Here is a 13,026-nt window from a genome sequence, read left to right as displayed (position 1 = left end):
GCCGAAGTCGGAGGCTCAACTGACTGAGCCACCCAAGCGCCCCCACAACGTGAATGTACAGAAAGAAACTGAATGGTACACTTAAAAATGGTTTAAATAGGGATGCCTGGTGGCTCAGTCAGTTAAGCATCGACTTTGGCTCAGGTCATGATCTCATGGTTCGTGAGTTCGAGCCCCCATCACGGCTCACTACTGTTAGCACAGAGCTTACTTCGGATCCTCTGTCCCCCTCACTCTCTGCCCCTCCTCTGCTCATGCTCTCTCTCTCAAAAATAAACAAACATTAAAAACAAAAAGTTTATAGAAAGGTTTAAAAATGGTTTAAACAATACATTTTATGTTATGTGCATTTTGCCGTAATTAAAGTAAAGAGAAGAGGTATTTAGGAACCACCATAACAAGGAATATGCAAGACTTCCATCCGAAAACGTTTAACACATTCACAAAAGCAGACAAGTGGAAACAAATGGAAAGTCCTATCATGCTTTTGGATGAGAAAACAGCTACTCCATAAGCATGGAAATTCTCCCTAGATCTCTGGTTAAATTTCATGATTCCAAAGTCCTCATGGAAAAACAAACCAAGGGGAATGGGGTGGAAAACTCGGAAAAAAGAACAGCTGTGAAGAGTAACTACCAGGGAGTAAAACATACTATGGGGCAGTGTGGTGCTGGTGCATGGATGGAGTACTCATTCAGACCATGCAAAAGTTGAGCAAATCTACAAAAGAGACTTGCCCTGGATAGCCCTTTACTACGTGATAAAGACGGACTATCATCCCAGTGAGGAAAATTATGGACCGTACTTCGTAAACGGCACCCGAAATCCAGTAGCCACCTGGGTGGGGCGTAGTTGCATCCACCCCGCATTCTTTATGCCAGGGTAGGGTGTTTAACTTTCTGAGCAGCACAAATGAAAAGACCTACGGTCACCGACACATGGGAGTCTCTTTGTGATCATTCCACAGTCAACCAGCCCTCCCCCACCCCCCACCCCCCCACAATAAGCTTTTTAGCGCCCTGAACTTGAATATGGATTGTGAATGGTTGCCCTGGGGACGTGGTGAGGCAGAGGAGTCCTGTGTTTAATCACAGAGCTAAGAACAACGTACCTGTGTTCTTTTAGTATAAAATAAAAATTAAGTTATACAAGAAAATTAATTGCTGGGGCAAGAACAGAGACAAAGAGATACGATAGGAGGCTATCATGGTGCTCTAGGGGAGAGACAATGGACCAGGACGACAGCAATGGAGATTTAAAAAAAAAAAGTGGATAGAAAAGGGGTGCCTGGGTGGCTCAGTCGGTGAAGTGTCCGACTTCGGCTCAGGTCACGATCTCACAGTTTGTGGGTTCGAGCCCCGCGTCGGGCTCCGTGCCAACAGCTCGGAGCCTGGAGCCTGCTTCGGATTCTGTGTCTCCCTCTCGCTCTGCTCCTCCCCCACTCATGCTCTCTCTCTCTCAAAAATAAATAAACATTAAAATAAACAAATACATAAAAGTGGATAGAAAGGACATGACATCAGGATCTCTAAAAGATCTCTAGGCTCCTGCGTTCACTGCACCATGATTCACAATAGCCGAGACAAGGAAACAACCTAAGCGTCTAGCAATGTATCGATACATGGATAAAGAAGCTGTGGAAGATGTATGCAATCGGATAGCATTCAGCCACGAGAAAGAAGGAAATCCTGCCTTTCCCGGCAACATGGATGGACCCTGAGGGCATTATGCTAAGTGAAACAAGCCAGAGGGAGAAAGGCAAATACTATATGAATGCTATGTGGTATCCCTTATGTACGGACCCTAACAAAGCCAAACACATGCAAACAGAAGGCACCAAGGCATCAAGAAGATGTTCTTGAAGGGTACCAGGGGGCCAGAGAATAAATAAATCCTGGACATCTAACGCATAATGATTACAGACAATACTGTACTACAGACTTCAAATTTTCTAAGAGACTAAATCTTAACTGCTTCCCCCCCCCCCACCGCCCCCCACCCCCCCCCCCCCACACACACACAAAGTCTGTGCCCTGACAGAGGTGTTCACTAACTCTACAGGCCCATGATTCTTGCTCAGCCACAACAGGGGGGCGGGGGGGGGGGCGGTGAAAAAAAGATTACAACAGGTATTTGCCGGAGCGCCTGGGTAGACCGAGGTGCGCTTTGGTAAAACGGGCAGAAAGGAGAAGGTAGGAATGGATCATCCCCCACCCACAGTGGGAAATAACAGTTACTGCCGGGTGAAGCGTGAGCTGTCTATCGGTCACTCCGACACTGCGATGTTGAAAGAAGCGGTTCATACGAGAATCCAAAGTTAGAGGACTGGTCGGAACCAGGAATAATTACACACCATGATGTACAGATGTGCTTATATCCATGGCACGCCTTTACCCAGTAAGAGAGTATAAATAGGAAAGTACTGCTATGTTCATTTGCAACTTATTTCTTGACAGTGACACAATTTTTTTTTTTTTTTTACATCTATGGATATGCCGCATATATTAATCAACGTGTTTGGTTTCTTCAGTTAGACTGTCCATTACTAGAGACCTGTGAGCTGTGCTCTGCTTCCAAAGGAGTTTTAAATAAATGATAACCGACATTTTCCCAACACTGGTCAGGACATTCGCTGTGCTTGTTTTAGACGGTATTCGACTACTCTTGGGTTGCAGGGGTCTCCCTTGGACAAGGCTCTTTCCCGTCAGAATCAGGAAGCCTGCGGGATTTGGTCCCAAAGGGCTGGCCAGTTGGCTCCCACCCGGTGGAAAAAAGCCTCCCCCACCGACTTACCTGCAGAAGCTCAGCATGTAGGAGAAGCGTGTAGGCGGCTTCTGTGTAGTTCTCTGAGTCTCGGTGCAAATCCCGCAGCTTGTACAAGTACCTGGTAAGAAGGGGACACAGGAGGTGCTCTGGGGCTCAGGGTCACCTCATTAGGCAACCAGACCACGGCGTCTTCCCCATCTTTTCTCCCCTCCTCCTTCGCACAGACCAAGGAATCTATTACTTCCCGTCTTCGCATCCACTTAACCCTCTGTGCCGCTTCCTGCCTGTGTATCTTTCCCATTCCATCTACTCTACTGTACTTTTTGTTTAACACAGGCATGCTTAATTTTTTTCTTTTTTTAGCGTCATGGGGTGCCTGGGTGGCTCGGTCGGTTAAGCGTCCGACTTCAGCTCAGGTCATGATGTCACGGTTCGTGGGTTCGAGTCCCGCATAGGACTCTGTGCTGACAGCTCGGAGCCCGGAGCCTGCTTCGGATTCTGTGTCTCCCTCTCTCTCTCTGCCCCTCCCCTGCTTGCATTCTCTCTGTCTCAAACATAAATAAACATTAAAAAAAAAAAATTGTCACGGACCCCCCCCCCCCGAGAAGCTAATAAGAACTATGGAATCTCTCCCTAAGAAAATACATACAGTTTAAATCCAAGTTTGTTTTGTGGTCAGGACTTCAGCAGTCCTGGACAGGAAGGCACATGGCCATGCCTCTGCTGACTGCTTCCCGACTGCTCTGGCCAGGCTTCTATCTTTTCCTGGAATCGCGACACCAGTCTCCCTATGTACTGTGCTTCCATATCTGTCTAGAGAGTTTACCCTTTTGGGGGGGCCCGGGGCAGATGACACACTTTTTGGTGTCTCTCAAAGCAGCAAGCGTGGTGTTGGGACTTAGTATTTGTGAACTGAATAAATAAATGATAAAGCCATGGCATAAATGGCAAAAGCAGAAATCTCCTTCAGCTTACCTTATGTATATGTCCTCTCTCTTCTTTTCTTTGTAAAAATTCTACCGAGAAAAGGGAGTCAAAAATACCAAAGTAAACCAAAGGTTATCAAAAATGGCCAAACCACGACTTTTGCTTTTTAACAGAGTCACCTTTCCAGACTTAATTTTACCCTTTAACAAATACCCCTACAAAGAAAGGAAGCGATCATTTATAAAGAAGATAAACTGCAGAACGTTTTTAGGACCGTTCGTCTAAAAAACATGAGGGAAATCCTCTAAGTGAACAAACAGCCAACTGATACTCAAGTCAACTGATGGTCTCTTCTTTCTCAGGCCGTCAGTGGTGCCAGGTTCTTCCTGTCTATTAAGCAGAGGAATTCATGGCAGCCTATGCTTCTGAGGTCGGTGGTCCCAGTTACATATATCTGGGAAAGGCAAGACCACAGAGCTCTGGCACCATGAGGATTCCATGACTTTCCCCTCATGGTACAGGGTTTCTGATGCATATTCACCTATGCCCAATATTTCCAAACAATAAAGCAACCAGATATAAACAAGACCCAGAAACAGGTGAAAGATGGCCTTCGAGTAAGAGCTGAGTTAAGAGCTAATGTGGCATTTTCTATCCCTGTGTCCACTTTTATTCTCCAGGTCTGAGTGGCAGCTGATATCGGAGTCCAAAGCTGAGTCAGCTGCTCCCATTAGACTCAGCAGGACACAGACTCTGTAAAGGTGGCCTCAGGGCACCTCTGTGCCTGTGAGATCGACTCAGAGCTGAGCTGTGCTTGTGGGGCTGGCCCTGCAATGCCCTCTCGCCAACCCAGGGTCTTGGGACCTACCAGCACGTTAACGGTACAGCTCATGCGGTTCTCCTTGCTCTCGTCATGCATGATAATGGTTCTGTAGTCCAAGAGGTTCTCCAACAGGCTGCTGACCAGGAGCGCAAACACTTCTCCAGAGCTGGAGAGGTATTTATGTTTCTGGCAATGTTCTAGGAGCCTGGAAGGGTGGAAGTAGAGACAAATGCCCGCGTTCCGTACTCTGTCATTCCAGCACCGTTAATGAGCACTGTCCAAGGTCCTAGCAGCGGGGGGGGGGGGGGGCAGGCTAGGAGAAACACACCCTTTAAGTAATCCCATCCTCTCTCTCGGGAGCCTTCTCTTACGCTGTACCTCCTGGTGGCTCAAGTTCTATGTTGTCTTCAGGGCTGTGGCTCAAATCCCACTGTCACTTAGAACCCCAGCCCACAATGCCCATCTTTCAGCTTCTATCTGTCTTCGTTTTTTGTCTTTTGTCGACACCACAGAAATGGAAACCTTTGCCCCAAAGGTGTGTGTATGCTATCTGATCACTCTAACTGAAGTTGAAAGAGACCATCTTTCCTATGTCTTTATTCTCCCTAAGGCCTAGCACTTCGGGGTATCCTGTGGACGTTTTGGGAAGCCTTGGATCGATGCCTGGTCTAGAGGAAACAAGGAATCTAGTGCACATCCAGACATGTGGCTCTTCGGACAAAAGTGCTATTTAACCGCCACCGCCACAAAACTACAAAATTGTAAATAAATAAACTGAGGCTTGGTATGAATCCTATTTTGTTGGACTCAAACCGAAAAAAGCTTCTATAGGGGCTTCTTAGATTTGACAACTGGAAAAAAACAGAGAACAAGAGGAAAAAAGAGAAAGAAACGGGTTCAAAGAATTAGCCCAGACTTTAGGATTATTCTTGAGCACTGGAGATTTGTATAGTCAAATTGTTCTGAGACTCGGAAAGAATGAAACAAACAAACAGACAAAACATCATATAGTGAAAAGTCAGCTTGGGATTTAAAAAATGGGTAGTTTATCATTTGTAAACTGTGTACATGTATATGTACATAATTTCTCCATTTAATCCCCTTATGAGATCTGAATCACAAAAGTGATTATGTGGCAGGTAGGTAACTCAAACAGGTGGACTTAATGGAAATGGGATGAAAAGATCAACAAATGGGTCTTGTCATCCACTAAAAATGAAACAAGAAAGGCTTGGTTCTTGAAAATATATCTGAGGGGCACCTGAGTGGCTCAGTCGGTTAGGCGTCCGACTTTGGCTCAGGTCATGATCTCGTGGTTTCTGAGTTCGAGCCCTGTATCGGGCTCTGTGCTGACAGCTCGAAGCCTGGAGCCTGCTTCAGATTCTGTGTCTCCCTCTGTCCCTCTCTCTGTCCCTCGCCCACTCACGCTCTGTCTCTTGAAACATAAACATTAAAAAAAAAAAGAAAAGAAAATACAGCTGAGTTATCAATTCAGCTCCATTCCTGAGCACCCAGTGTTCTGCCTTTTTAAATCTTAAAAAAAAACAAAGAAGAAAACGACCTTGGGAGTACCCATCCTCAAGCACGGTCTAGTACGAGCCACACCCACAAAAGAGGTGGCCAACGAAGCGACCGGGGCGCATACCCAATCAACAGGTGACACAGCTGGTCAAAATCACAAAGGCTCAGAGGACACAAGAAATGACTAGTCTAGGGTAGTGAGCGCCGTGGACGACGGAGGACGTGACGATGGCAGCAGTGACCAGCACAAACCCAGAGCAGGGACGCTCAGTCAGCATGGGCTCTGTAATAGACACTATTCTGATGCATCACCTCATTTACACCTCAACCCTTACCAAAGTGTACATGCTGTTAGTGTAGATGAAAAAAAAGAGGGCCATCGGAGAGATTAGAACACTTGTCCAAAGGCACGTTTCTAGAATATGGAGAAAACGGGATTTGAAGGTTTCTTTAACTCCAAATTCCAAGTGTTTTGAACCACACTTTTACACTGTAATTCCATTTGAGCAAAGGAGAATTCAGAGGGCAGGAGGGGTGTGCGGGGTAGGTGTGGGGAGGTAGGGAGTAACTACAGAGAGAGAATAAAAATGTTGGATGTGGGGGAGGTGCGTAGGGCAGTGCAACGACCAGCCTGGCTGGAGATGTAACAGGTGTTCTCAGAGGCCCTCTATAGGGCATAAGGTATTTTTAAAGGTAAAGTGGACTTTGAAACGTTTTTTCCTTCCTCCTTTAAATGGTGCTTTGAAGCTATAATTAGAGGCGATAGCACTTTTGGTGAAGTTCAGCAATTCAAACACTGGGCAAAATGCCATCGCTCTGTATATCCCCCGCCCCCCTCCACCTTCCATCTGCTCTGCTCTCGAGGGGCCGGGCTGGCCAGGAAAACACGGACATTTGACTCACATCAGACAAACAAATGTCAACAGTGGATGGTGTAAACTCCATTAACCACCCCCCCCGGGACCATTTGTGGCGGTGACCCCAGAGCTTCCCAGGACTCCTCGACTAGGCTGTCCATGCTGCAGAAGCCTGCTTCTCTCCCTCACTACATGACACGTCAACTTTGAGGCTTTGTTTCTGTAATACTCACAGTTTTTCCAGAAGGACCTTGTATTGTTCATCTCCTCTGCCCCCTTCTACCTCTTGGTCCAGCTTTGTGATCAGCTCATTCTCAAACTGAAAGCAGAGTTAGAATTTCCCAGGAGAACGCCAGATACCCTTCGAAGAAGCCACGAAAGACGCCCCGCCAACCTTTCTAGATTTGACACAGCCCCTTTATTGAACTGTGAACACTTTCCAACATATTATAGGGAAGATCATAATTCATGTCATCCATTAATCAGGTACCAGAGCCCCATCAAAACTCTCTAGATGAGTCTCATGTTACTTTGTCCTTTGCTTTACATTTGGAAAAAAAAAATTCCCCCAATATTATCTTCCTGTTTTGACTAATCCTAATAATTCTAATTATCTATTTTATTTTTTTTCTTGGCTAAGTCTTGGCAATGGAATTTGCTTTTGCAGAACTTCACAGCTACAAGACCTCTTCGGTTCCAAAGCACTCTATAGATAAGGAAACTGAGGCATGGGAAAGACATGCAAATTGAGAGAGACCTCAAAACCAGAGAGGCCTCAGCATCTTTTCCCCAACCCACTGCATTATGTTCTCAGCTACACTGCAACCGGCAGGATTAAAACGCATGATGTCAAATTTTAATTACCCAGAGATAGTTAAACACATGCAGTGAAAAGGGTTTCTAGGCCACGTGGAGAAATACCTGATTCTCCCTCTAACTGCTTTACGGCGTGAAAAGTAAATAAAGTTTTTAAAGCAACTTCGATTTGTATAATTCAGGCTACTGCTTCTCGGTGGAGAAAGAAACTAAGCAAGAGGCAACTATCTGCACATTAGTAAGATTCAAGTTCTGCCACTCCTTACCATATGGAAATTGCCGTTTCCGCTGAAGTTGAACTCACACTGCATCATGTCAAAGAAAATGGGGATGGTGGCTTTCCGGAGCTCTACTTCGGGGGTCAGTGTGACCTCCAGAATGGGACCCACCATGGAGGGGATAAATTTGATTTTGTGGGGACCTGAAATGAAAGTAAGCGGGGATATTAAAAAGTGATTTCAGTGGCAGTAAAGTGTTCCCACCTTCCTCTACGGAAGAAAAGGAAAAGGTCATGTGGGTAAATCAACTCAAATTCAGAAGTGAGTGACTAAACAACATCGTCTTCTGATAACATATGGATGTTATAATGAAAGACCGACAAGTCAACTTTCCCTTCTAGACACACAGACAAATAAATGTCAGGGTTACTGGGAGTTAAAATAGAAAAGAACCCATCGTGGGATGCTTATTACACGGAGTTGTACGTGGGATGCTTATTACACGGGAGTTGTACGGTTCAAGGTCATACACTCACCCAGGTTATACCACATGTCCCGGATTCTAAAGCCGATTTCCTTTCTCATGTCCCCATATCTAGGAAGAAGATCATAAACAAGAGAAAGATCTGAGGTGGAAATGAAAATGATGAGGCCTGTGAAAACAGCCTGTACCTCTCTAGGACCACCTTTAAGACAGGTTTGAGGCAAGGCCACAGTCACTACCAAAATGAGCCCCCAAAGAGAACGAGGCCACATGGAGAAGGGACGTAACTAGCAGGAGGGGGCCAAATGCAAATGCGGAAAAATAACTGAGAAATGAAACTGTCAAACTTACTGAAGAGAGAAGGGTGAGGGATATTCTGGCTGCTGTCAAGCAGAGAAACAAAAGAAAATATAACAAGCACTAGTGAAAAGAGAGAGAAATGGGGTATGATTTATACGGTAATGTGACTGATGTCTAACAAATATGCTGACTTTATCCATTTTTATTTGAAAAACTCACATCCACACCAGTATGTTCTACAAAGGACTCACGTTGAGAAGCTCTAGATGGTCCCCAGAGGGGTGAAAGTTGGTCCTTGGGGGCAAAGAAGGCTTACTATTCTTATGGACAGAGTACAAATATACATATAGTACCTAATCAGATATGCAGCGTCTCTGTGCTATTAATGTTTCATGGGGGGGGGGGGGGAGTGGGATTAGAAAAATAATTTCTGAGAAGTTTCCTTACAGGAATCAGTAACGAAAAAGATAAAAGAAAGAGAGAAACCATGGATCTATTCAGTGGTTCGTGGCTGGGGATGGATGAATCAAAATCCCCTGGGTATCTCTTACAGAAAACAGGCCTGAGGCTACCCCACATCACACACCATAGACGCTGGGGGCTTGGAAAAAACAGAAATAGGGTGGGCCAAGGGTAGATGTGGCCAACGTTCCCCGGGAACTCTAATATGGACCCATGGCCCATGCTGTGGCCGCCATTCCCCATTTTATACCCATGCTACCCATTTTATACCCATTGCATCAAACATTGTTTTCAAATTCCACCTTTGTAAATGCCTGCAGAAACCAGTATAAAAATCTTTAAAAACTTTTTGTTTAAAACAACAACAGTGGGGCGCCTGGGTGGCTCAGTCGGTTAAGCGTCCGACTTCAGCTCAGGTCACGATCTCGCGGTCGGTGGGTTCGAGCCCCACGTCGGGCTCTGGGCTGATGGCCCAGAGCCTGGAGCCTGCTTCTGATTCTGTGTCTCCCTCTCTCTCTGCCCCTCCCCCGTTCATGCTCTGTCTCTCTCTGTCTCAAAAATAAATAAAACGTTAAAAAAAATTAAAAAAAAAATAAAACAACAACAGCAACAAAACAAATTTCTCTTACGATTCCATTTTCACAAAAATACCCCATTTTATTATTTACATTGGGTAAGCGTATGTTAGTTAACGTCTGGCACATAATAAAGAATAAATGAAGGGGCACTTGTACCCCAATGTTCGTAGCAGCACTCTCAACAATAGCCAAATTATGGAAAGAGCCTAAATGTCCATCCACTGATGAATGGATAAAGAAATTGTGGTTTATATACACAATGGAATACTACGTGGCAATGAGAAAAAATGAAATATGGCCTTTTGTAGCAACGTGGATGGAACTGGCGAGTGTGATGCTAAGTGAAATAAGCCATACAGAGAAAGACAGATACCATATGGTTTCACTCTTATGTGGATCCTGAGAAACTCAACAGGAACCCACGGGGGAGGGGAAGGAAAAAAAAAAAAAAAAAAAAGACGTTAGAGTGGGAGAGAGCCAAAGCATAAGAGACTGTTAAAAACTGAGAACAAACTGAGGGTTGATGGGGGGTGGGAGGGAGGGGAGGGTGGGTGATGGGTATTGAGGAGGGCACCTTTTGGGATGAGCACTGGGTGTTGTATGGAAACCAATTTGTCAATAAATTTCATATATATATATATATAAAAAAAAAAAGAATAAATGATAACTATTCCTATTGTTTGTTAATACTGCTACTGATGCTAATTGTACTGAAAATAAGAGAAATCCTGAGGAAAACAACAATTCGTGTTGGTATGACATTAATAAAAATGTTTTCCCAAGGTACATCTTTGCCCATATGCATATATATTTTACAGAGACTTCCCTTTGATCAAAACCCTTAGGCTATTAAGCCTAACTAGCCACTTTATTTATCAGACTTGGTGTCACCTAACTTCACTTTTGACTGTTTGACCAATATCAAATCCATCTTTGAAAGACGTTATGTCATTTAAGATAATCTAAAGAATGAGATGCAGGTATTATCATCCTGAAACTCAATTCTTTCTCCATACCTGCTGCAGGGAAATCTACAAAACCTCATTTAGTCTTATCTTTGAGATTGAAATCTCAGTCTCTTAGCCAACAATCTCAGTGTTTTCGGGAGAACCCAGAGGTAGATAATTTGCCTAGAATCCCAGACATCCCAGCAAGGGATCAGAACTCAAATTTCGCAGCCTTTCAATGGTAAATTTCTCGCGTTGTATTGAACTACACAGCCTTGAGTTTCCAGGCTCCCTGTGAACTCTGAAACAGACCGGAAAGGAAAGCAATGAAAAGCTTCCTTAAATCTCTCATCACTCTTGCACATATGTCCCTGTTGAATCCCCCAGCCAGGAATGTGGAGGGCCTTTTTAGGTGATGTGTTAGTTTTGGCTCCTCTGCTGAAGTGACTGAGAGGGAAAACAGTGGGGCCAGAGGACCTTGCTTTGCGATGCCTGAGTGGGAGGGGCGCTGTGCCTGCAATTTGGGTAAGATGCCAGCAGGTGGGCAGCTGTTCCTGGAGACTGGAGTTCTGGCAAGCCTTGGTGCCTCTCCAAGTTCCAGTTAAAAAAAAAAAATGCAACAGTTGATGGGAAAATGAAGGGGGCCTTGAGAAAAGACATGTGAATCAGAGGAAATTTAAAGCCTATAAAATAATTACATTAAGACCTATCTCACGGGGCACCTGGGTGGCTCAGTCAGTCAAGCGTCCCACTTCAGCTCAGGTCATGATCTCGGGGTTCACGAGTTTGAGCCTCACATCAGGCTCTGTGTCTCCCTCTCTCCCTGCCCTTCCCCTGTCACACTTGATCTCTCTCTCTTTCTCTCTCTCAAAAATAGATAAAAACATTTTTGAAATTAAAAAAAATATATTAAAAAAAAAAAACCTATCTCGCTAACACCTTGCGGGGTAGGGGGCCGGGGAGGGACTCTATCCAGTTAATTTCTGGGGTACCAAAATTCTTGCTCTGAATACAAATGGAAGAGTCATCCTCCCAACCGTAAGCAAGTTTTAAGGGGACACTTACTTTTTGACAATTTTGTTGCGCTTGGCTTGAGAGAAGGTTTCAAGTTGAAGGGACTCGTGGGTGAGAAACGCTACCGCCAAATGGAAGTAATTGTTCCAGAGCTGCTCAAATTTAACGGTGTGGGTGAAAAGAAATGGAAAGTAACATTAATAAGGGACAGGGTAAGATCGCGCCACATGGTAGAAATTCACTCGCAGAAACTAATGAGAAAAACAAAATAAAATCCACAAGGCTCCTTTTTCTTTCTCGGGTTTCATTTATTCAACCCTGAATAGTTTTAACACTTAATATTAATATTAAGCTTTTTTTAAAAAATCCAGACTATCATATTGGTCTTTACTCCTGAGATAAAGGAAAACTGCTGCCAGTAAATGCACCTATTTATAGTAAGCAGTTTGGCAACGTGTGTCAAAAGCCTTAAAATTCTGCCAAACTTCTCAAATAGTAAATACTTTAGGACTTTATCCTGGCAAAATAATGACGGGTATTTAAAAATATTTAAAGCAAGGAAGGCCTTCACTGTTTTATTTAAATAGCAGAAGATGGAAGCAATCTAAATGTTCCTAAGAAGAATCTGGTTAAATAAATCATGGCCCGGCCATGCAACAGACTGTATTCAGCCATTAAAAATACGGTGGAAGTGTTTAATATCATTGAAAAGACGAGAGAAAAATAATTACATTAACAGGTTGCCAAAGAACTGCATAGCTTGATTCCGTTTTGGTGTGTACACACACACACATATATATGTCTGTGTATATATATGTCTGTATATATACATATGTATATATATATATATATATGTCTGTGTATATATATGTCTGTATATATATATGTATGTGTATATATATGTGTATATATACACATACATATATATATATTATGTTTAGCAAATATATGTGTTCCATTTTGGCACAGATACACACACACACACATATCCACGTATACGTAAATGCACATGTAACTTTCTCTTCTTATGAGTCTCCACTTTTAAAGTCTCACAGTTATAAACGAAGCCCCATGACACAGCAAAAGCGTATCACCAACAAAACGTTTGCTGGAATGAGAGCAGGGAACTTGTCTGGCTTCATCAGGGCCTAAAATGGCACCCTGTGCCGTCTAACATTTGTTGGACGAATGAATGAATGAATAAATGAATGAAGATGAAGCTTGCGGGCACCTGATTTGCTATCACTTTGGATTTTTTTTTTCTTAGTTTATTTTTGAGACAGAGAGAGACAGAGCATGAACAGGGAAGGGTC

General features: G+C 43.9%; 1 protein-coding gene across 11 annotated transcripts in view; it reads right to left on the bottom strand.

Annotated features, from left to right (window-relative positions):
* The window catches only part of DOCK5 (dedicator of cytokinesis 5), a 223,269-nt gene that overhangs the window by 44,253 nt on the left and 165,990 nt on the right, over nt 1-13,026 (bottom strand). For all 11 annotated transcript variants that reach the window (XM_047090919.1, XM_047090925.1, XM_047090926.1 and 8 more), the window contains 7 exons: nt 11,765-11,865; nt 8,465-8,523; nt 7,977-8,131; nt 7,128-7,213; nt 4,562-4,721; nt 3,742-3,782; nt 2,794-2,884 (listed from right to left, as the gene is read on the bottom strand). In XM_047090919.1, coding sequence (XP_046946875.1) covers nt 2,794-2,884; nt 3,742-3,782; nt 4,562-4,721; nt 7,128-7,213; nt 7,977-8,131; nt 8,465-8,523; nt 11,765-11,865 — 693 coding nt within the window. The remainder of the gene's footprint in view (nt 1-2,793; nt 2,885-3,741; nt 3,783-4,561; nt 4,722-7,127; nt 7,214-7,976; nt 8,132-8,464; nt 8,524-11,764; nt 11,866-13,026) is intronic.

The sequence above is a fragment of the Lynx rufus genome, unplaced genomic scaffold, assembly GCF_022079265.1.
Source record: "Lynx rufus isolate CCGP_SWC_20201006 ecotype Redwood Valley unplaced genomic scaffold, mLynRuf1.p SCAF_3, whole genome shotgun sequence".
NCBI classification, from domain to species: Eukaryota; Metazoa; Chordata; class Mammalia; order Carnivora; family Felidae; genus Lynx; species Lynx rufus.
Note: the sequence above shows the minus strand (reverse complement) of the source record. Positions and strands in the feature narration are given on the sequence as shown.